The sequence below is a fragment of the Neolamprologus brichardi genome, chromosome 16 (genome assembly GCF_056152115.1).
Source record: "Neolamprologus brichardi isolate AB-2024 chromosome 16, ASM5615211v1, whole genome shotgun sequence".
NCBI lineage: Eukaryota > Metazoa > Chordata > Actinopteri > Cichliformes > Cichlidae > Neolamprologus > Neolamprologus brichardi.
In genome coordinates, this window is record NC_142119.1 from 20,700,607 (window position 1) to 20,726,242 (window position 25,636).

The window sequence follows — 25,636 nt, forward strand, 5'->3', positions numbered from 1 at the left end:
TCCTGGGAAATAACTGGACAGCTGAAAGTAGCTTGTGGTATCAGGATGGTGCTAAAGCTTTTACCTCAGCAGCCAGGTTAACCTGTAACAGGAAAGACATAGGTGTAAATGCAAATAGCAGTAATGATCTCATTAGGTTTAGTGGTGCATAATTGGAGCAGAGCTATTGTCAGGACTACCGCTGTTCCTGCTTCATTTCAAACAATCTGTTCAGGTAGTCTCAGGAGCTTTGAAGGAAAGGACTTTGTTTTGTGAAGAATTTTCACCTCCATCTATGAGGCTACTTCAATCCCAAAAACATCTTCACTAAACTTTAAAGTCCAGTTGCTTTCTTTCCAAGCTCCTGAGACTACAGAGATCTGGATGACTGATAACCTACACAGACATAAGATTATGTTCAGATTATTTACGACAAATAACTTGATATGAACTGAAAAGACGCGTTGAGTAAGATTAGCACTTGGCTTGCCTTGCTCATTAGATTTGTTGAGCCTGTTTTGAATGGCAAAAAGGTTAAATGACCTCATAGCCATCCTACTCTGACCTTTGTAACAGCCTAATAACACCGGTGAGCGGGATCTAAAGTGGCTCCGGTGATGCAGGGTGTGTGATCTCTTTCAGATCACTGAATGCTGTCCACCGAACCTTGCCTTTAAACGGAGCTAAACTTTTTCTTTTTTCTTCAATCTTTCATCACACAGCTCCGAAGCTGTTACAGAGTTGTAGTTCACAGTGTAAACAGAAGGGGGAGTTTTTGTTTCATCTTTATCACCTCTCAACCTGAGCTCATCTTATGTAATTAAAGGTGTTTATACTGATGACCCCAGCTCACACCTTTATGCAGTCAGAGAAACAAATGGAGCAAAGCTCTTCCTGGTGACCCAGAAATGATTCAGTGAGTGATCAAGTGTTTGAAGGACATTTGCACGTTTTTATGGCTTCTGCTGTTAATCATGTGAAACAAATAAAGATCCTCAGTGCTTACTAGCTTTAAGTGGTACTTTAAAGCTGAACTTTCACATAAGCAAAACTTTTTTTTTTATTAACTGTTATAGACGTGGAAAAAGGAAAGGAAAAGGAAATATTCATGCTTTTGCCTTGAAAGTGAGTTGCCTGAGTAACGGAAAACAGTTTATTAGGTACACCTAGCTAGTAAATGGTTGGATCTCATTTTGTCTCCAGAACTGGAGCTGGAAGCATTCCTCTGACATTTTGGTCCATGCTGATATGATAGCGTCAAACAGTTGCTGCAGATTTGTCCATGATGCAACTCTTCTGTTGGATTGAGGTCTAGTGACTGTGGACACGATTTGAGCTTTCTGACATCGAGTGTTATCCTGCTGGAGGCAGCCAGGTGGACACACTGTGGTCATATAGGGACAGACATGGTCAGCAACACTACTCAGGTGCTATAAAGAGTGCTCACTTGGTACTAAGGGGTCCATCACACCATCAAAAGCGAGAAGTGTGGATATAAGGCATGGTGGATGCATGCTTTCAGGTCGTTTAAGCAAAATTGACCCTACTATCTCAATGTTGCAGCAGAAATCAAGACACAGCAGGCTAAGAAAAAGGTTTCCAGTCGTCTATCATCCAATTTTAGTCACGCTGTTTGAGTTTCATTTGAATTATTGTTGCCTTCCTTTCAGCTGGAAGCAGTCTGGCCATTCACCTTTGACATCAAAAAGGCATTTTCACCCAGGGAACTGCTGCTCACTGGATATCTTTCTTTCGAAATCTTGGAGGTGGTTGAGGAAAATTGCCAGTAGATTAGCACTCAATAAACCACGCGTCCTTTACAGTCACTTAAATCACCTTTCTTCCAAATTGTGATGCTCAGTTTGAACTTCGTGAGGTCGGCCATGTTTACGTGCCAAAATGGACTGAGAATCAGCCATGTGATTGGCTGATTAGATGACCAGTTGAACAGGTGTACCTAATACAGTGGCCCCTGAAATATACAATACTCCACAAATGGTGGATCCCATCATTCCAGCTGTTCTTAGAGAAGCACTGTAATAAGTGAAGCGATGTTAGTGCAGAAAAATGTTGATCTCTTATTATTCTTAGTCAATGCTAAAAATTTAAATCAGCTGTAGGCATCAAACCATATTTATTAGCATTAGACAGTCATCACAGAGCCATAACGATCAATCCTCAAAAGTGCCATTTGTTCAAACAGTCTTCTAATTAATTGTTAGCACTAATTATTGCTAAATTAGTCAGGGGTTAATTTATACAATGGGAAGACCTCAAATAATTATTGTTACACAAAAACTATAAAACACCTTCATCAGAACAACAATTTTGATAATAGAGCGCTGTTAGCGTGTCAGTACGTGTTACCAATCAAGACAAGGCTTCACAGGTTAAATATGTTGCATTAGGTAAGTATTCCTGAAACACAATTAGAAAATAATATCTTCCTATGCAGTTTTGACTGCAAATTTTTAATCAAGTAATTCATAAATCAACATTTGAGTTCACACAGATTTAAAGTCATTCAGATGGAAGAAATCGTTACACGGTAATCAATGACAATTTAATGATCTCAAGCGGGACATGATGATCAAATTATAAATAAATCAAAAGGTTAAGAACGATGACATCCTTAATTTCATCTGGACACATTCCTTAAACCATGTTCAACACAACTCTAAGAGTTACATGTTTTGTTTTTTTGGGAATTGTCTGCCTGAGGTACTGATTGCTACACCTGAAAAATCGATGATGGAAAAGGCAAAGACCTCCCAGCAAGTGTGCAAGATATAAAGCATGAACTTAAATTAAACACTGTACAATCACAGAACGTGTTGAACAAGAAGTATTTGTGCATTGATGACCATTCTTGAGCGTGTGTTGACTACAGTTTAAAAAAAAAAAGTTTTGTTTTCCTTCCCTCCCCCAGTACACCCTGAGGAAATGTGAAACTTAAAGAAAAGTGCATATTTCCAACAGGGACAACAGGCTTAATGTGGTAGAACAATGGTTATTATGGCATGGATGTTATGGAGACAGCATGGTGTGATTTCGAGATGATAAGAAGTCTCCCTTTTAGTCCGCTGCAATGGAGCGTCGATACACTCAGGACTCCGCAGCCTGTTTGGCCTCCGCCTTCTTATCCTGCTCGTACCTGTTAGATGATTAAAAAAAACAAAACAAACAAACACATTGTTTAAATTGCCTCTTAACTAAAAATAGTGTTAACTATGGCCAAAGCTTCAGATAATGACTGTAAAATAATCCCAGTGAGCTCAGACGTCTGCTGAAGAAACTGACCAATCAGATGAAAGTGGGGCTTAAAGAGACAGGAACTCATACTTTCAGAGAGACAATGAACTGATGTGCTGCATCAAGTACTAGCTGAACGTGAAATAATAATAAATAAAGTATAGAAATCGTGCAAAGCTACTTTGGTAGAGTTCTAGAATACAAATAAAGATACTTTCAGCTGCTCCCTTATTTCCCAAGGGAGTGCCACAGAGGAAGGATCCACCGATTCTACGGCGGATGCCTTCCTCACACAACCCTCCCATTTATCCAGGTATGGGACCATCACTAAGAGTGCAATAGCTTGTGATCTCCCCCCCAGACTGGCTTTCGTGTCTCCTCTTGGGCTTGAACTGGGATATTGTGGATGTGCCAGGAAGCTATGTTCACTAAAAATCTAGTGGTATGCAGTGTTGGTCAAGTTACTTGAAAAAAGTAATCAGTAACTAATTACTGATTACTTCCCCCAAAAAGTAATCCCGTTACTTTACTGATTACTTATTTTCAAAAGTAATTAATTACTTAGTTACTTTTTTAAAACACGCTTTACACCCTGAATAGGTGATAAAGCGATAGATCTTTCAGCCCAATTCTACTTTTTCTGCATAATCCATCATACAAAATGTAATCAGATGGAAAAGTCTCTTTTTAAAACTTGTTTTATTAGTTTTAATCTTTTAACTTTAAGCATCAAGCAAAAATTTAATTATATGCAACATTCTCTGACTGGAAGAAATTTGTTTAACATTTAAACTTATTGTCTGCACATTCCAGCACATAAAATAAAATATTTTTTTGTGCTGCACTCACTCTTTCAAATAGATGCAAGTAAAACACAGCAGAAAATAAATAAAGTCAAAGACTAGCGGTCCTGTTGCTCTATTTTCACCTGTAAAGCAGGAGTCGGGCAGGCGGAGCTTTACCCTGGTGCAGGTGTGCCGCAGCGGTCAGTGGAAGGATACGGCAGCTTCTCTGTGAGTTTCCCATTACGTTGTTGCACTCGGTGCTTGCTCGGAAGTTTAGGGGTTTTTTCACTTTAAAAAGAAGTTTCCTTCCCACGCACAGCGGACACTAATGTTTTTGTCACTTTTTATGGAATCAAACTCAAAGTAAGGTCAGTACTTCCACGCTTTAAACGCTGCACGCTCATACTCTCTCCCGCACTCGATATATGATCCATTGTTGATCTGCGCACAGCTGTTGTCACTAACGTCACACTCGCTTACGTCACTGTCATGAGACATTCTCGCAAAAAATCACGGTTTTAGTAACGCAGTAACGCAGCGTTCCTACGGGAAAGTAACGGTAATCTAATTACCGTTTTTGCGATAGTAATCCCTTACTTTACTCGTTACATGAAAAAAGTAATCAGATTACAGTAACGCGTGACAAGTAACGCATTACTGCCCATCTCTGGTGGTATGAATACTTAGCAGCAACTCATCTCAGCGAAGGGACTAGTTTGTGTAGCAAAACTGAATTCCAAGAATCACTTGACTGATACACTACTGTGCAAAAGTCTCAGATCAAGTCATTTTTAAAAACTTTTGTTTCCGATGAGCCAAACTTTCCTGTAACTTTTTTTTAAGTCCTCTTGAGCAATAGTTCTCCAGACTTTCTGAAGGTCTTTCAACATTGTTGAGACAGGTTTTTGCTGTCTCAGCAAGTGGTGTTGGAGATCTTGCCAAAATTGAATAATAGTGCAGAAAAGTACAGACTGGCCTCCCCAGTCCAAAGAAGAGATTTGAATATCCTTCAAAAAGCCTGGGGAACTATTCCTGAAGACTACGTAAAGAAATGAGAAGAAAGCTGTCAAAGAGAGTTCAGTGTGTGTTGAAGAATAAAGGTGGTCTTAACAAATATTGACTTGTTGTAATTGAACTGTCTCCTGATAGAGTTCAGCTGACACTGGAAAGCAAAGCACACATGAAGACTACACTACATTATACATTCACTATAGCTACAGCACTCTAGGGTCAAACATTAACGTGCCTGCATGATTTCATATCAGCAATGATTAAGAAATAAGCACTCTACACAAGGCTACTGTGCAATTATCTTGTATCTTATTATAACTAATCTTTAAAATGCTTCTAACAGTGATTATGAGCTCATGTAACCCACTGGCAGAAACACCATTTACTGTGCATTCACACACCTCCAGATCCTGTAAAGCTGTGAGGCTCCGGCACTGCCGACAAAGAAGTTGACGGCAAACAGGTTCCAGTTTTTCGGGATGATAACCAACGAATATCTGGACCAGATGAGCCCTGATGGAGAAACAGAACAGGAGGAGTGGACGTGACGCACACTGAGGGTACACCAGGGTCACTCCTCAGGACAGAGTCTGTGTTTTGGCCAAAGAGTCACAGATAAGATTTGTTTGAAGAGACATAGTGCAAAAAAAGTGGAACAAAACGGACGACCTTTAACACAGATTGAAAAAAAAAAAAGAATATGGAAAAACCCGAAAGCTGAACAGAAAGATCAAGTAACGAGATGTGAAATGTATAACAACAACTCAAGGCAGAGCTTAAGAACTACAAACTATTCATTACCGCTTTCAAAATTTAAACCAGGATTAAGTTTCCAGTTAACCTTTTACTCACTGAAAACCCTAAATTAAGAAAAGAAAGACTCAAAAGGTGTCGACCAGCTGTGAACTCTGCCCAAGGGAAATATTCTGCAAAAGCCCCAGAGAAAGACTTACCAGGGAAACCTTTCCATTAAACTGTCCATTGTCTCACACAAAACCCATTTGAATGTACGTACGCGTTTATTCCAAACTGACACATTATGAAGTCGACTTGAGTTTTGGTGTCGTCTCACCTGTGGCCGTCAGCACTGCAGACTGAGAAGTACTGAGTTTGTCTGCTGGTCGAGTCATATCAGCCAAACCAGCTCCAACCAGACCCTGTAGAGAAGAGACTGATGTATTTACTCCATTAATGATCAGTCAGTTTTAAATGAGAATCCCAATAATCACACAATGGTAGTGACAGGTTTTTGAAAATTGAAATATTCTGGAATAACTATAGACCCATAAAAAACATCCAAATAACACAATCTTCTTATTGAGAGAACTGCCACGTGTGACAAATTTCATCCGAAGGAGTCAAGAGTTAACAAGGGAACTACTTGTGTCAGATAATGTGCGAGCTACAGTGTAAGAGGCTTAACTGCTGACTGTCTGCTGATGAGGTGCGGATAAAGGCATGCTTGGATTGTTTAGTAGTTTTAAATAAATCATATTTTTAAAGTCTGTCTGCACTTTATGCTGTGGCTTACGAGTTGGGCGAATGTGCACTTACCCATTTAAACACCGGGGCCCAGAAGAAAACAGTTTTCGGACCTGCAGAAAAAACAAAACAAAACATAAAATCACACCGTTTAGTTTTCCAGAGGTAACCAGCTTTCCCACAGTATTAACCATACACAATAAATTTGAGGATAAATAAAAGCTCCTGATATGAAGGCTATTTCTCTTATAGAAAATTATACAATGACAACCCAGGTTTGAGCTAATTTAGAAACTGGTGGTTGAGGGGTGGAAAATAAAACAATACATAAATAAATAGATAGTAACAGAAGTGTTATATTTTGGTAGAGATACTGCATCATCTTGTGTACCACAATTGAGCAAACTTGTATTAAATAAGCAAACATATGACACTTATGCTGGCATAAATGGTTGCTGGTTGGCCAGAGCTTGAGGACATCGCACACTCACGACTACTCCTGACTGCAAGGCGATTGCACAGGTCGCCTTTTTTCAGGCAGGATGCTGTCAGCTCACTCCACTCTGATTTTCAAATGTTTGCAAATAATCGCTGTCTAATTTATAAATGCAGAAACTGCTAACATGTTGCCATCACTCTGAATAAGTTCCTGTTAGTATCAACTGGCCTGCCAGCTAGTTGTATTCTGTTTATGTTTCAATAGAAGAGGAAGGCTGCTGAGCGTAAATGTAGTAGTCAATATGAATTTCTATCTATGCAGTCAGCAGGAGATATGGGATGTTTGACGATTTATCGCAGTTAACTGCTGCATTATCAGAAACAAACTGCATGTAATTGCCAACTTGACCCCATTCAGTTGCAGGCTGATCGACTGTCTTATGGCAGATTTAATCACAACTTTATCTTTTGACTAAAACAGATATTGAAAAAGGTCAACTTTGACACAATTTGCATTTAACAAAAATTGTTAAACTCACTACGAGTTACTGCAATACTCAACATATCGCAAAATGTTAGAGACCACAAGAACCTTGTAACTGGAGATAAGTACTGCAATAACATTGTATTGAGGGGTCGTCTGGTGATTTTCATCACCAACAGTATCACCATTACACATTTTGTCCACAGGGAAATACTGTGAAGCTGACTTTTACTCTCTGCTCACAAAAAGATAATTTGTGTCAAGAGGATTGATAATAAAAATAGTCTGTTTCTATACTTTCATATATTTTGGGTGGTCAGTTATCAAGTTTAAATGTCACTTTATAAACAAAACCAATTCAGAGATCAGCAGATTAATAGATTCTGAAAGCAACAACGAGCTGCCGTCCTTAATATAATAAAAGACCATGTGATAACATTGCCGCAGTTTTTTTAATAGCAATACCTTTACACTTTTGAACTCCTGTCAAACAAACACCACCTCAACAACCCTGATGCAATCGTGGCGTTATTACATCAGAACTGGAAAGCAGCAACAGAAAACATCAGATGATCAGGACATCACAGCACTGGCTGTTAACACTCAAAATATAATGCTCGTATTTGAGCTCATTGAGTTTTTCCTGCTTAAGACATCCAAGCTCTGGAAGAGTGAAAAGCTCAAATCAAAACCACACCAATGGATTTGAGTGTCACAGATCAGACACAGTGTCTCTGAGCCACTGGGAGGAGACTCACAAAGACTTAATTAGCCACAGCACAGTGAAGAAAATCTGCTGGTCTGGAATCAGCATTCCCGGCAGTGCTGCGGGGCAAAACAGAAACTAGAGCGTTTGTGGCTGCAAATCATTTTTGAAGGAGTTGGCTTTTGTCTCCACCCCTTCATACCAGATTAGAAAAGTTGTCCTTGACAACCCCGGAGCTCCAGTACCCTTTCTCAGACAAAGCTAAGACCAGCATCACCAGTGACACTAGTTACTCCTTAACCAAGATCCCTTTAGATAATATCAAGTGTCCTCAATACATAAGCAAGACTTACGAGAAACACCTTCAGTTTAGTTTGTGCTTCAAATGAGAGCTAAAGATTTTAGCACAGTGTTCCGAAGGGCATTGCTGCTTAATTATAGTGTGTTATACTCGTAGGTGATTCTTCTGTATTTATACTACCCTGACTGATAAATAGTGACAAAATATACCTTCATGAGGGAAAGCGGGAGGTGAGTGCACAAATACCAGAAATGTTCAGTGTGCAATGCAACTCACTGGATAAGGATGATAAAGACATGGCCAAATTTGTTGTTGGGTCTGGTTTTATTTAGAGTTTATCGTCATCTTTAAATCATTAAAAACAAAACAAAGAAACAAACAACAAAAAACAAAAACACCAAAACAAACTACTGTCAAATAGAAATATGGAGCTACCAATTATGGGGACCCCCTTGAGAAGAATAATCGAGCATCTAAAAGTAGTCAAGTTTATTCTACACCTCCTACTTCACTCTGCTCAGCGTAGGTGCCGCACGGCCACGCTCCGGAAAATCTAGTCTGTTCTGAGAGGTTAGCCAGCATGATAAAAACAAACAACAGTGTTCATGTTGTCCCCAACAAATCCCTTTAAGAACAAACTGTTGCCTCCAACTTTCTCAGCACAGCCTTTAAAGTTAGGTGTGTGGCAAATTTGTCGGGGAACAAAACAAGTGGGTGCCAAAATCTGGATTTCAGCTGTGCAGAGCATAGATTTGATTGAAGTGAGCTGTGTTTGTGTCCCTGCTGTGCTTGATACCAGGCACACAAAAAAGTAAGTTAGAACAGCTTTATTTGCAGATTTAGCTAGGATCATATCCAGGATACCTGAGCACAAAGGAGGGATGTCACCAAATAGAAACATTACCCACTTTTTCCAAGCTCAGATTATGTGCAGCAGTAACAAGAGGACACCGCATTCAAAAATAGAAGTAATCCACAGGGTCTTTAGCTGCTCTGATGCCGTGAATGCATGCAACTCGTGCATTACATTTTCAGAGTAAGTATGGCAGATTCGGCACAGAAATAACGAGGTGCTGCTGAGACAGCTGGCTGCATCTGGATTAAGTTGAGACAGCTGCTCATTCTTTGAGGCAGTGCCATACAAGCTGCTGGGAGGACATGGTCACTGTTCCATTTATCTCGGAAGTTGTATGCCGAAGCATGACGTCACTCCTGAGTTCAAAACTTGCCAGTTGTAAAGCCGGAAAAGCGAGGATCTGTTTTTCTACCCTGCGAGGTATAGTAATTCATTCATCACTAGCTGGTACACGTTCATAGATAGAGCTTGGTCTGTTCCCTGTGTAGTAAGTCACAAACACAACACTTACAGTACACAAGCCAAGTTTTACTAATGTTTTTGTCCACTGTTGTAATGGTGGACCATAAATTAGGCCAACCTTTTGAGTTGACTAGAGGGCATTCCAGTTGAAACTTCCATCTTGGAAGTCGGCATTTCTGATTTCAGATGGAATGGAACATATCTGTGATTCACAGTTAAGTAGATAAATAACAGAAGTAAAGCCTGAACAGTAAAAAGTAGCAGAGAGCATAACAGGTTTTTTTTACTTCTGCAATCAAACAGATTTTGACCTTCTACCAAAAGAAGAAAATCAGTTTTGGTGCAAGTTGGGCTTCATTTATTCAAAACCAAGTTACAAAAACGACCAGGTAGCAGCAACTTCTGTTTAGCCAACTTTAACTATATGAAACCAATCAGGCTTACATTCATAGTCACTCTCCAAAGGCACAATACTACCTTTCTTATCAAACCGAGCATGCGACTACATAGTTTAGTGATAAAGGACTGATTGAAATGCACAGTTAAACACTCAGAACTCGATAAACTGAATGAAAGTGAGTTTGGCTCTTGTGTGGTGTGGCTCTTCCTCCACAGACCGAGCTTCTCGGCTCAGCCCGCGTTATCCCGGAAGGTTACAGATTACACTGACAGCGAAAACACAATTAATTTCATGCAGCTCGGGAATCAGCGCGAGAGCTGCTACCTTGATCCCTGAACGATGCGGTGCAGAAAGGTCAGTGCATCCTCATCCCATATCACGGCTGGACAGGGCGGCTGCGGTCACCCACCTCCCTATACCAAACAAACTCAGGACGGTCAACTGTGTCTTACCTGCCGGGTGGTTGTACACAGGTCTCAGCTTGGCGGGCAGCATGTGCTCGATCCTGTCCAAAATCCTGTGATAGGACGCTCTGAGCGCAGCCATGATGAAGGTGTTGATAATGAATGCGAAAGATGAGCGGAAACTTAGTAGCAAGCTTGCAAAACAGTTAGCTCGCCGAGTACCTAGAGACTTTAAAAAGCTGTTTGTGAGATTTAGATACGGCTCAGAGAGGATGCTGCCGTCCTGCTGTTGACCTTCTCCCGGTGGTACTGTGACCGCTGCTAACGCTGCTAACTGTCAGTAGCTTCTCCCACTCTGACACGACGAGGTGACTTTCTGTACGATGCAACCTACCGCGTGACGGCGGGGCTAAAGGTTTGCGCTATTCTCATTGGGCACTGCGGTCATACCCATGATCTGATTGGTTTACACAGGCCTGTTAGGTTATTGGAACAGTTTGTGCCAACTGGGTGGAGCTAAAAGTAAGAACAAGTGGAAGAAACATTGGACCAGACGCCTGGTTTAAGAAAATAGTAATGATGAGATATTGTATTTTATGCTTGAGGGCCAGAAAATGTTTAACAGGAGGGAAAAACCTTACAGGGTAGATAAATGTGCAATATGTGCAATAAAATGTCCAAAGGGTCCAATGTGCAGCCATAAACTACACATATAATATTGTAAAAGTGATGAGACATTTAATGCACAGAAGATATTATTACTGTGCAAAATCTTTCGCCTCCCCATATTTTTTTATTTATTTTTTGCTGGCAACTTTGGTAAACAAGATCAGAGATTTCTTGAAATGTGTGCAGATGTGGTGAGAAATTTAGATGCACTCATCATGGACGTGAATGTTATGGTAATTTGTCTGTGAAGGTTCTCAGACAAGTTAAATTTGGAGCTTTTAATGATTTCTCGGAGCTGTTCTTTTTCCTAAGTAATATGACTCAACAATATACATTGAAGTTTGAATTTTGTTTTAGAGTTTCTCTTATCCACACTAGTGATGGGAAATTCCGACTCTTGTTAGAGAACCGGCTCTTTCGGCTCGACTCACTAAAAAGAGCCGGCTCTTCCAACAGCCAACAGGCACTTCAGGTTGTTTTGTTACTTTAATAAATTTATTATTAACAACAATATAAAATTATGCACAAAAGGAATTACTAATGCAAAAAAGTGGTTTTAGTTATATATGTTTATAGATAAATATATACGGTGGCCCCTAGAGACAAAGCATGCACAAACTCCAAAGCACGTTGCTAGCGTTAACTGAACTTCCTTACACAATTGAAAGCATATGTGTATTGTTTGTGTATTTATACACATGTTTGTGTATTAATACACAAACACTCATGTATGTTCAAATAATAATTAAAAAAAATGTTCATTTACCAAATTCGGTCATTGGTACTTCCTGCCACTAGGTAACAAAATCTCAACACTGCCCCTTGCATCGAAAAAAGGTGCGAGAGAAAGTGAGAGAAAGAACTTGTTGAAAGCTTCACTAAAAATTTGGTTCTGCACGCTATAAGCAACACAAAAGAGGCAAGGAAATTGCCTCCAGGGGCAGATAAAGCCATTATGAACAGGTTTAACCACAGGATTTGGGCTAAAATTTTGTTTAACCTTAAAATGTCCTGAAAGAACACTGAAGAAGTCAGTGTGAAAGTTGCGTTTTCAAAAAATACCCGGGTACATGTGGACATAGCCTAAGTGGATTAAATTTTTAATTAGAATTATTTGTTGTAAATGTTGAAACCAGCCTAGTTTAAAATAATAGGCTCATGAACCACCTGGTTGAAAAAAAATATCACCACATGAAATTCTAAAATTATTCTGCGCTTATTTAAATAAATGCATACATTAAATACAAATTAAGTTGTATTTCATTATATATCAAATTACAAGTTAACTTCAGTAATTACTTCCTCCAAACCATCAGCGTGTCTTTTAGACCCCATTCCTACAAAACTGCTCAAAGATTCCTGCCATTAATTAATGCTTCAATCTTAAATATGATCAACCTATGTCTAATAATTGGCTATGTACCACAGACCTTCAAGCCGGCTGTAGTTAAACCTTTACTTAAAAAAAAACAGCACAGAAACTGCTTTAGTGAAGGTTACAAATGATCTTCTTATGGCCTCTGACAGTGGACTCATCTCTTGCTTGTCCTGCTGAACCTAAGTGCAGCGTTTGATACTGTCAACCATAATATTCTATTAGAGCAAGCTGTAGGTATTACAGGTACTGCGCTGAAGTGGTTTGAATGATCCATCCATCCATTCATCCATCCATCCATTTGCTTCTGGTTATCCTTTTCAGGGTCGCTGGAGCCTATCCCAGCTGTCATAGGGCGAGAGGCGGGGTACACCCTGGACAGTAACACACGGAGACAGACAACCATTCGCACTCACATTCACACCTATGGGCAATTTATATTAATCGATTAACCTTTGACCAGGACATGTCCTTCAATGCACATATTAAACAAATATGTAGGACTGCTTTTTTCCATTTGCGCAACATCTCTAAAATTAGAAATCCTGTCTCAGAGTGATGCTGAAAAACTAGTTTATGCATTTATTACTTCTAGGCTGGATTACTGTAATTCATTATTATCAGGATTTCCTAAAAACTCACTGAAATCCAAAATGCTGCAGCAAGAGTACTGACAGGGACTAGAAAGAGAGAGCACGTTTCTCCTGTTTTGGTTTACCTTCATTGACTCCCTGTTAAATCCAGAATTGAATTCAAAATCCTGCTCCTCACATACAAGGTCTTAAATAATCAGGCCCCATCTTATTTTAATGACCTTGTAGTACCATATCACCCTATTAGAGCACTTCGCTCTCACGCTTAAAGGCTTACTTGTTGTTCCTAGAGTGTTTAAAAATAGAATGGGAGGGAGAGCCTTCAGTTTTCAGGTCCCTCTTCAGTGGAACCGGCTTCCAGTTTGGATTCGGAAGACAGACACAATACACACTTTTAAGATTAGGCTTAAAACTTTCGTTTTTGCAAGAGCATAGGGCTGGATCAGGTGACCCTGAATTCTCCTTTTTTATGCTACAATAGGTATAGGCTGCTGGAGGACTCCCATGATGCACTGAGTATTTCCTCTCCAGTCACCTTTCTCACTCAACATGTGTTAAAAGACCTCTCTGCTGAGTCATACTTGTTATTAATCTCTGGCTCTCTTCCACAGCATGTCTTTTATCCCATCTTCCTTCTCTCACCCCAACCGGTCACAGCAGATGGCCGTCCCTCCCTGAGCCTGGTTCTGCTGGAGGTTTCTTCCTGTTAAAAGGGAGTTTTTCCTTCCTGCTGTCACCAAAGTGCTTGCTCATAGGGGGTCATATGATTGTTGGGTTCTGTACTATTGTAGGGTCTACCTTACAATAAGGAGCTGTTATTATTTTGCCTGTTTGTCAGTGCTGGTACGAACCCCGTTCGTGCTGTGGTGATCCCTTTGCAGAAGTTTGAAGTTTCTTTCGATAAATCTGAGAAAGTCAGTTTGGGTCGATGTTCAATGTATTTTTCCACAACAATCTTGGTGACGAGGATGAGATTTCTTGAGTGATTTTTGTTCTCTGCTTTCATTTTGATTCCGGGAAACCTGCAGGTAGACTCAATGAGTCTGAAAGAGCGCTTATGTCAGAGCAAAGTATGGAGAAGGCGAGTGCGTGGCAACTGAGATCAGACAGAGTCACCACTGAAATCTCAATTATTAAAGAATCCAGAGATGAGAGCAGCTGAGACCAACTTGAATTTCAGATTTTATTAAGGTTTTTAAAGGGCAAGTATGTTTAAGAAATGTAAACTCACTCGGTGTTTGGTAAGGGTGTCAGCCATTCAGACAAAAATTCTGTAAACCAACGAGCACCTGATTAAACTACAAGGGTGTGCCTTGTAGAGGCTCTTATCATGAATATGAATGTTATGGTAATTTTGGGCTTCTTAATGATTTCTCTAACTTGACAGTATACATTTTAATAACTTTAAAAGAGAAGAATTGGGTGCACACAGGGTGAAAAGTATACCTACAGGTTCAAGTATATGCATGCACCCCACCTTGACCTATATTAAGATAACAATGAATTAATATCAGTAGATAGGAATACAAACTTCAGTCTAACTTAAAAAAAAAACTTCTAATCATACTCAGCTTAAATCTGAATAAAAAGAAGCAAATTAAAGAATATATATTTCCTGATGCCTACATTAAAATGTAGGGAACACCTAAAATGTCCAACTGTAATTTGATATACAATGAAAAATCACCGAACTTGTCTTTGAATTATGTATTTATTTAAGCAAATACAAAAATAATTTGATAATATCATGTGGTGAAATTATTATTAACCAGTCTGGTTTTGGAACAACATTTACAATGCCTAATTTAAACTAGAAAATGCATTTTCTGAATAAACTGCGTGTGAATGCTGATTGCTGAATGTTTTGAGCTGAAATGAAATAACTGCTGAATGTTAAGTTAAAATTGTTGAATGAGATCAAAAATACAGAATTTTTTACTTGAAAACAAAAGTGCAGAACTGTTCAGACATCTGAAATCTGTTCAGACAGAAGAAGTTGAAAAGTAGCTGAACATGTTTAAAATGTACAGTAGAAAAAGTGACAAAATGACAAAAGGAAATTTAGAGTCACAAAAAATGTCAATGATTATTGAAATCTCAAATTATTTAAATGACTGAAATGTGAGAAAATCCACTATAGGTTTTAATCATTTAGTTCAGAAAAAAAGATGATTCTAAAAGTCATTATCTGACTCACACTGCCCAGATCTGAACCATCTGTGTGCAGAAGACAAATGCACCAATGAACAATAAGCCTGAATTTAATGGGCCAATCAGAATACTCATTTTAGTTGGTCTGCACCAATGACTGTAGAAAACATGGACGACGTGACAGCGCCTCCCCCCATTGTGCAAAAATGAAGCCAAAATATCCCACATATGGAGGCTGCCATCTTGCATTTTTGGAGCCAGAGCTGCTGGTGAAGATACTCTTCACCAGCAGCTCCCTCACAGGGAAATCTTCAGAGCTCCACCGTAGGCCCGCCCCAGAAGGTGGATAAACCCAGCATTTCATGAACACTGTGATGGAGACCTTTGGTTTGTGTAATGTTATAAATACTTGGATACTACCCAGAGGCTCTGGACTTTTACATAAAGATAATATATTCAGTCCTGTAGAAAGTTATATATTTAAAAATATATGATCCTCTCTGGTTACTCTGGTATGAATAACTCTGAATCACTTTAAGGTAAATAACACACTATCTGCAAAAAACAGCGAAAGAATTCCAGATCACAAGTTTATAGTTAAACATACAAGTGACGACTTTTGACCTTCATCAGGTTTTATTTAATTGTGTCAGAGAAACTCAAACGTGCTCTTCGTGGAGCTGAGTACATAAAGTGTTTAAAATGGAGGCTGTGCAGGTCTGAGATCAGCAGGTCACTGAAACACCAAACTTAGGTCCTGTTAATGCTGATATATAGTGACAGTTAAATGGGTGATTAATCCGTTTGACTTTTTATCTTTAACTTTATCAATAAAACAGCTGCAGCTTTCACTGACAGCACATGTGGTACTTTAACCTTTGTACTGTTTTCATCAGTTCATTTTGCAGTTAACATGTGAACATGTTGGATGATCTGTCTGCTGTCACTGGGTGATGCTGAGGTCTGATGCCTCGGGTCCTTCTGTCGGGTAGTCCAGTTTACTGAAGAACACCTCAGGCTGTCAGGTTAAAACACTCGGTCGTGTTTTCGTAGCGTAAACGCTGGCCCTCCTCTCAGGGCCTATGCTCTATCTGCTATTCCCGAAGTTTCTCCGTGACTGCAGCTGTCAGTCAAAGCTGCTATGATGATGTTACACCCCAATTTAACATCACCACGGTAGGAATTAGAATCAAACTTATGGGAGAGGAGACCCCTTGAACATAAATCAGCGTGATGAGAACTATTGATAACAAAAGAAAGAATCTATGAAAAAGGAGGAGGCGGGGTTTATGAAGCCAGACACCAGGGGCGATAGATCATTTTTGGGGAGCTGTCGCATCGTCCATGTTTTCTACAGTCATTGGTCTGGACTAACTACTACCATACTGTTTTTCTGTGGCAAAACCCTGTCAAACCTGCCTTGGTTCCCCTGTTGAAAAACTGCTTACAAATCAAGGACCCTATCTCCTGTAAAAATCATTTTCAAACCGTGAGGATCACGAGCAATTGTTCTACACAACAGTGTGTTCTTGATGTTCCTGATATCAAAAATGTAGTCACTGGAGCAATTTAAAAAGTGGGGTCATTCCTGCTGTTGAGTCAAACTCCTGACTGAAAATATAATTTATTTCTATGGGTCAGTTAGAAGGTTATCCCTCTACTTGGATCCACACAGTTCAAAAAGTTTACATCTCTGAGATTTAGAAGACACACTATTGGAAAGAGAACAACGATGGCTACGTTTTGAGGGTAAAATGATGGCTGGAGAGTAAACACTGTGCATACAGCAGCAGTTGAAACATAAGTTTTTAAGATTAATCTTGGCAAAGTGACAGAAAGAGCTCATTAATCAGGCAGGTGTGAGCCTGGTTGCTATAGCAACTCCACCCAGTGGCACCACACACACTCACACACATACGCCTCTCTGCTAATGCTTTAAATAAACAGAAAAATGATCCCAAACCAAAGGCTTCCCAAGAAAAAACTACAAGTCGTATTGACAAAATTGTTTCACCGTGAGCGCCAGCAATGTCCAGTTTACAAAATCCTCAGTTTTCTTGCCTGAGGATGATATTATATGGATGTAGTGACAGTGTAAAGACAGCCTGTTCTTCTGATTTTCAGATGAATTTTGGGAGCCATTTTAACATTGGTTTCTATGGAAGAGTTGCAGCGAGGAGGGTGTGCATTGGTGAAATTTATGAAAGAACCATAACATCTATTACAATAATAATAACATTGGATGAAAGAGGACAACGATGGCTACGTTTTGAGGGTAAAATGATGGCTGTAGAGCAAATGCTGCGGACACAGCAGCAGTTTAAAGAGAAGATTTTAAGATAAATTTTCCTCCTGCTCCCACTCTAGCAGTTGACCTGTCTCACGCTAACCTCCAACATTCCGTCCCATACACAACCATTTTAAAAAAATATAAAAGTTAAAAAAGAGAAAAATACAAGCAGTCATGTCCAAAAGAAGAGGAATCTAACGGTGGTTGAATGGTTTTTCCAAGTTTAACGGAGATAGATGACGAAAAACATACGGAATATGAAAAGTAAAAGAACAATCGGCATCCACACTAATTAATAGTTTATGCCATTTAAATGTCATGCAGCTGTGTCAGAGATTACCTTAAACCCCGCCCCCAAAGCTTTGAAGGTTCAACTTCAAAGAAAAGTGGATGACATCACAGTGGCAGCAGCTGACGGTGGGCGGGGCTTAAACCCTTATGTAGGGGCCGTCCAGAATCCCATGCATTTAGTTTACAAAGAGCACACATGCCTAGTACAACTCCAACCAGCCAACAATTTATTTCCACTTCTACATTTCAGAGTCAGAGAAATAGTAATACAAACTTAAACATGACAACGCCACACAGTTACATCTCAGTGGAAACATGGAAGTCCTTAAGTGACCACTTTTTTGGTACAATTGTACCACAGTGGCAATCTCTGCAGTTCAACCCACAGTACTGCAACACTGAGCTGCCTTCCACTTTGCTGAAAGACATGTTGAAACTTTGTTCCATGTTAGTGGATGCAATGGACACAACCGTGGAGAAGGGAGATGCAGTGTCCACGCAGAATAATGAGCTCTCTCTTCACTCAGTGCACACAGAGTCCCATGAGAAAACAGAAGAAACAGGAGCAAAGGACAGCATCCTGAAAGAAATTTCTGTAGATGGCCACGGTGATAATGAAGAAACAGAAACTCCAGGACTGGAGGACTCTTCAGACTCAGAAAACCTCAAGCTGCATTTGACTGCAGAGGAGAGCAGTCTTGATGAAACATCCACAGATGATAGTGAAAACAGAGAAATTCTAACAGTGGATCGTGCACCTGCACCACCCTGCATATATCCAGATATTTTAATAGGTTTCAGCTGTGAGTCATCTGAGGAAGAAACATCTGTGTCATCTCAGATGTTTCCTCCTCAAACCCAAACCACAGTAGAACAGGGGATAAACTACTCAGCTGATACAAAAGACTTGGACAACATAGAAGCTTGCCCCCTGGAAAAGGCTGTGAAGAAAAAACTACATAGGTCAGTCCGTAAGTCTGATTCAGATTTTGGTTCTTATGACATCACTCTGGCATCTGATTATCTGTCTGAAGAAAAGATGTGTGTTTACAAAGTTATTCAGTTGGTAGTTTCAGAGGCCACAAGCAAAGCCTCGTCTAAATACAAGGACATCACACGGTGCCACAACTCCGACTCTATCAGCGATCGCCTGCTTGAAAAAATCTGGCCTCAAATTGACGAGAAAGATTTGGATCTATCTCCAAAAAGGCTGACCAATATCAACAGGGCCATTTTCACCAACCTTTGCAAAGCACATAACTGCAAGGAGAAATATTTGATTTTATATCTGAGCGAACGGCTTGATGATATTACTGTCCCAACATTTACAAAACACCTGTTGGCCTTGCCAAAAAGAGTACTCACTATATATAAAAACCGAGAAGAGTACGTAAAAGTTGTTGAAAGCATCACTAAAGATTTGGTTCTGCACGCTATAAGCAACGCAAATACGGCAAGGAAATTGCCTCCAGGGGCAGATAAAGCCATTATGAACAGGTTTACCCACAGGATTTGGGCTAAAATTTTGTCCCAAAAGCTTAAAATGTCCTTAGAGAACACTGAAGAAGTCAGTGTGAGAGTATACAATGAACTCCGGCAAAAGTGGAAAAATCCAAACACTGTCCTGGAGTTAATGCTTAATGGCCAAGACAATATTGACAACGTGATTGTCAAAAGTTTCAAAAGAAATGCCCCATTGAAGAGACCTAATTTCTTCTCTAGGGTTTTCTCACGAGCACGTTAAAGTTTACCTGACACCTGCATCTAAAAAGCTGCGTTTTCAAAAATACCTGGGTACATGTGGACGTAGCCTAGATGCATTACATTTTTATTATAATTCTTCATTGTTAATGTTAAAACCAGACTACTTTAAAATAATTGTCTCATGAACCACCTGGTTGATAATAATTTCACCACATTACATTATAACATTTTTCTGTCCTTTATTCTGTCTTCCTTCTCTCACCCCAACCGGTCGCAGCAGATGGCCGCCCCTCCCTGAGCCTGGTTCTGCTGGAGGTTTCTTCCTGTTAAAAGGGAGTTTTTCCTTCCCACTGTCGCCAAAGTGCTTGCTCATAGGGGCTCATATGATTGTTGGGTTCTGTACTATTGTAGGGTCTACCTTACAATAGAAAGCGCCTTGAGGCAACTGTTGTTGTGATTAGGCGCTATATAAATAAAATTGAATTGAATTCAAATAAAAATTAATTTAAAAAAAGTTTTAAAAGTGTACTTAGTTTTATTTGCTGTCAATTTGCCTAGCATGGAATATCAGATTAGAACGGCCTCTAAAATATAATATTTAATTTATTAAATAAATCAAATGATTTACAGAAAATAAAATTCAAAAACACTTTCATTTTCACAGTTTCTTTATTCTGTATCTGTATGGCTATAGAGGAGCTGTTATTATTTTGCTTGTTTGTCAGTGCTGGTACGAACCCCGTTTGTGCTGTGTTGATCCCTTTGCAAAGGTTTGAAGCTTCTTTCGATAAACCTGAGAAAGTCAGTTTGGGTCGATGCTCAGTGTATTTTTCCACAACAATCCTGGTGACGAGGATGAGATTTCTTGAGTGATTTTTGTTCTCTTTTTGTTCTCGCAGGTAGACTCAATGAGTCTGAAAGAGCGCTTATGTCTGAGCAAAGTATGGAGTAGCAATAAGATTTCCGGCTCTTTTTAGAGAACCGGCTCTTTCGGCTCCCAACCGGCTCTTCGGGTTTTTTTGTTGCTTTAATTAATTTATTATTAACAACAATATAAAATTATGCACAAAAGGAATTACTAATGTAAAAAAAATCCTGGTTTCATTTATATATGTTTATATATAAATATATACGGTGGCCCCTGGAGACAAAGCACGTACAAACTCCAAAGCACGTACAAACTCCAAAGCACGTTGCTAGTGTTAACTGAACTTCCCAAACAGAGCTACCTAGATCACTTGAATTACACAATTGAAAGCATATGTGTGTTGTTTGTGTATTTATACACAAGCACTCATATATATTCAAATAATTTTAAAAATGTTCATTTACCTGTTACCACAACAACACCAAATCCAGTCGTTGGTACTTCCTGGCTTGTGTAGCCACTAGGTAACAAAAGCTCAACACTGCCCCTAGCATCCTGTAGCACTTCTGTTGTGTTTTGTAGGTGCTTCGGATTTTTTACGTGTTTTGGAGTTTTCACATGATTTGGAGTTTGTACGTGCTTTGGAGTTTGTACGTGCTTCGGAGTTCGTAGGTGTTTTGGAGTTTGTACGTGCTTTGTCTCTAGGGGCCACCGTAAATATAATTGTATTTATTTACTCCACATAAAATGTAATAAATAAATCATATAATACACAAAAACAGCTATTTACATTTCAACTTTTAACTATTTAAATTTTCAGCTTTTTCTTTTTAAACAAATTTAAAGTGAAACAACACAAAACACTGCAAAACACAACACAATTAAATATAAATTAAAACATGAAAAAAAAAATAAGATGCACATTCTCTGTCATATAGGCCTGCATGAATAAACTTTCTGAATCCTTTATCATCCGCAACTGAAAATAGTTGTGGATCATTACTATACCTTTTTAATGTGACGTTGTTGTCCCTGGCCCTCTTTCTCTCTCTCCCTCCTGCTCTGTTCCTGTGCTACTGCTAGTGTAACTACCGCCCCTCCCCCTCTTCCCAGCGCAAAGCACAAGGCTCGTGTGCGGAGTGAAGCGGAAAAAAAGTGCGAGATTCATGCTGTATCCCAATTCAGGGTCTGCAGCCTTAAAGTAAGCAGCCTTAACTGTCCGTGTACTCAAAGACCACTAAGGCCGGAAGTGCAAGGCTTGTAGGCTTGTGAAATGGGACGGTCTAGCCTCCATTGCGCTGCCCAGGTTGCCTAGCAACCATGATACTAACCGCTGAAAACGTTTCATACAGCTTTGTTTGACAGAAATGAAGGAGAACATATTTTGTACATTTGTTTCTACATGAGCTTTGTGTGATTTGATAAGTATCTGAGGCTGAGACCACAGGACTGTAAAACATGATTGTTGGGCTTCATTTCTGTACTGAACAGTCATTTAAGATTAGCTAATGTTGTTGATGAGACTAAAGTCAGTGTAAATATAATATGGCCAATATTAAAGTTATTATTTCAATCATTATTAGTTATTACAGCAGTGAACTTGAACTCTGTGTCAAATACTGAGCTTCAGTAAAGATTCAAGTTGCAGTTATTTATATTTCCTATCACCTTAAATCTTCACTCAAAGACAAGTATCTTTGACAGTGTATATATAGATGTATTATATATAAGAGACAAATATTGTTCATTTAATTTTTTGGCATTATTACATTTGGATCAATGCTTACATATATGTATAAAAAGAAAATGTACGAGCTGTGATAACTTTCTGATAGAATGAAGAGTAGACTGATATATTAAATATTCCTTTATTGGGTGAGAATATCATACCATGTCATAACTGCTTTAAGTCATACAGAATAGATATCAGGGCCTTAAACAGGCTGACTTCTGCTAAATGGGTCAAACTGGGCACAAAGTATACAAACACATAACATCCTTATAGAATATGATGTAACACTATATATTAACTTGCCTCCGAATATATAAAGCATATAAACAATTACAGTAATATGATGCAACAAACACAGCAGTACTACTAATCCAAAATACTCAAAGCTTCATAGAACTGAAACAAACATTTATTTTTAGGTCCATTCTGCTGCTGATACATACTTTAGGTTTCTGAATATTAAACTTGTTTCTGCCTTTCATAGTGTGTAACTTGAAGGCCCTGAGTACTTTCTCCCACACTGAAAACACTGGAATGATAAAAAATTATTTGAACATTACCTAATAAGACTGATTCAGGACAGACAATTAGTTATTTTAAACTTTTCTAGCAGTCCTTCACAAACAGGGAACAGTCTGTCTATTATCTCCATCTGTCAGCTGCTGCTGGCTCTTCCTCCTCCTCTTCCTCACACACTGCTGAGTTTGTCCTGGTGGATCATCAGGGGTGCAAAGCCTCACAGATGATGTGCAGCAGTGGGTCCCTCAGTCTGTCCTCACTCTGGACACTTGCAGTTGTCACACATGCAAATCAAATGTGTGATAAGCTGCAGGATTCAAACACAAGTGTAACTTATAAATACATGTTCATACTTCCATCCATCCATCCATCTTCATCCGCTTTATCCGGGGCCGGGTCGCGGGGGCAGCAGCCTAAGCAAAGAGGCCCAGACCTCCCTCTCCCCAGCCACCTCCTCCAGCTCATCCGGGGGAACACCAAGGCGTTCCCAGGCCAGCCGAGAGATATAATCTCTCCAGCGTGTCCTGGGTCTGCCCCGGGGCCTCCTCCCGGTGGGACATGCCTGGAACACCTCACCCAGGAGGCGCCCAGGGGGCATCCTTACCAGATGCCCAAACCACCTCAGCTGGCTCCTTTCGATGTGGAGCAGCAGCGGCTCTACTCTGAGCCCCTCCCGGATGGCCGAACTTCTCACCCTATCTCTAAGGGAGATGCCAGCCACCCTTCGGAGGAAGCTCATTTCCGCCGCTTGTATCCGCGATCTCGTCCTTTCGGTCACTACCCACAGCTCGTGGCCATAGGTGAGGGTAGGGACGTAGATCGACCGGTAAATTGAGAGCTTCGCTTTTACACTCAGCTCCCTCTTCACCACGACGGACCGGTGCAGCGTCTGCATTACTGCAGCTGCAGCCCCAATCCGTCTGTCGATCTCCGGCTCCCTTCTCCCATCACTCGTGAACAAGACCCCGAGATACTTGAACTCCTCCACTTGGGGCAGGACCTCATCCCCGACCCGGAGTGGGCACTCCACCCTTTTCCGGCTGAGAACCATGGCCTCAGATTTGGAGGTGCTGATCCTCATTCCCGCTGCTTCACACTCGGCTGCGAACCGCTCCAGTGCGAGCTGGAGGCCCTCACCCGATGAAGCCAACAGAACCACATCATCCGCAAAGATCAGAGATGAGATCCTGAGGCCACCAAAGCGAAAGCCCTCCGCCACTTGGCTGCGCCTAGAAATCCTGTCCATAAAAATTATGAACAGAACCGGTGACAAAATTGCAGCCCTGGCGGAGCCCATCACCCACCGGGAACGAGTCCGACTTATTGCCGGCAATGAACCAAGCTCTTGCAACGGTTGTATAGGGATCGAATGGCCCGTAGCAATGGGCCAGACACCCCATACTCCCGCAACACCTCCCACAGGACACCCCGAGGGACACGGTCGAATGCCTTCTCCAAGTCCACAAAACACATGTAGACTGGTTGGGCAAACTCCCATGCACCCTCAAGTATCCTCGAGAGGATGAAGAGCTGGTCCAGTGTTCCGCGACCAGGACGAAAACCGCATTGTTCCTCCTGCATCAGAGGTTCGACTAGCGGACGAACTCTCCTTTCCAGCACCCTGGCATAGACTTTCCCAGGGAGGCTGAGGAGTGTGATCCCCCTGTAGTTGGAACACACCCTCCGGTCCCCCTTCTTAAAGATGGGGACCACCACCCCGGTCTGCCAATCCACGGGTACTGCCCCTGATCTCCACGCAACATTGCAGAGGCGTGTCAGCCAGGACAGCCCTACAACGTCCAGAGCCTTCAGGAACTCGGGGCGGACCTCATCAACACCAGGGGCTCTGCCACCAAGGAGTTGTTTAACTGCCTCAGTGACCTCGCCCCCAGAAATTGGCGGGTCATTCCCCTCATCCCCAGACTCTGCTTCCTCCTTGGAAGACGCGTCAGTGGGATTAAGGAGGTCCTCGAAGTATTCCTTCCACCGCCTGACAATTTTCTCAGTCGACGTCAGCAGCGCTCCGCCAGCACTATACACAGTGCAGGTAGAGCACCGCTTTCCCCTCCTGAGACGCCTGACGGTTTGCCAGAACCTCTTCGAGGCAGTCCGAAAGTCTTTTTCCATGGCCTCTCCGAACTCCTCCCACACCCGAGTTTTTGCTTCAGCCACTGCCCGAGCCGCATTCCGCTTGGCCTGTCGATACCTGTCGGCTGCCTCCGGAGTCCCACAGGCTAACCAAGCCCGATAGGACTCCTTCTTCAGCCTGGTGGCTCCCTTCACCTCTGGTGTCCACCATTTGGTTCGGGGATTACCACCACGGCAGGCACCAACCACCTTGCGGCCGCAGCTCAATGCAGCAGCTTCGGCAATGGAGGCGCTGAACATGGTCCATTCGGACTCGATGTCCCCCGCCTCCCTCGGAATGCTGTTGAAGCTCTGCCGGAGGTGTGCGTTGAAGATCTCGCGGACTGGGGCCTCTGCTAGTCGTTCCCAGCACACCCTCACTACACGTTTAGGTGCACCAGGTCTGTCCAGCGTCCTCCCTCGCCACCTGATCCAACTCACCACCAGGTGGTGATCAGTTGACAGCTCAGCCCCTCTCTTTACCCGAGTGTCCAGAACATATGGTCGCAGGTCTGGTGATACGATTACAAAATCGATCATCGACCTACGGCCTAGAGCGTCCTGGTGCCACGTGCACTTATGGACACTCTTATGTTCGAACAAGGTGTTCGTTATGGCCAAACTGTGATTAGCACAGAAGTCCAATAACAAAGCACCGCTCGGGTTCAGATCAGGGAGGCCGTTCCTCCCAATCACGCCCCTCCAGGTCTCGCTGTCGTTACCCACGTGAGCATTGAAGTCTCCCAGCAGGACAACA

General features: G+C 41.1%; 2 protein-coding genes across 2 annotated transcripts; one reads left to right on the forward strand and one right to left on the reverse strand.

Moving 5' to 3' along the window:
* Positions 1-2,096: 2,096 nt before the first annotated feature.
* Positions 2,097-10,940, reverse strand: mpc2b (mitochondrial pyruvate carrier 2b). The gene is made up of 5 exons (XM_006788294.3): positions 10,609-10,940; positions 6,582-6,622; positions 6,100-6,184; positions 5,429-5,540; positions 2,097-3,133 (listed from the first exon to the last, which is right to left on the reverse strand). The coding sequence occupies exons 1-5, from the start codon at positions 10,700-10,702 to the stop codon at positions 3,085-3,087; spliced, it is 381 nt and encodes a 126-aa protein (XP_006788357.1). The 5' UTR covers positions 10,703-10,940; the 3' UTR covers positions 2,097-3,084.
* A 7,112-nt stretch (positions 10,941-18,052) lies between these two features.
* LOC148098238 (uncharacterized) lies at positions 18,053-20,277 on the forward strand. The gene has a single exon (XM_087829716.1). The coding sequence runs from the start codon at positions 18,126-18,128 to the stop codon at positions 19,671-19,673; it is 1,548 nt and encodes a 515-aa protein (XP_087685842.1). The 5' UTR covers positions 18,053-18,125; the 3' UTR covers positions 19,674-20,277.
* Positions 20,278-25,636: the final 5,359 nt, after the last annotated feature.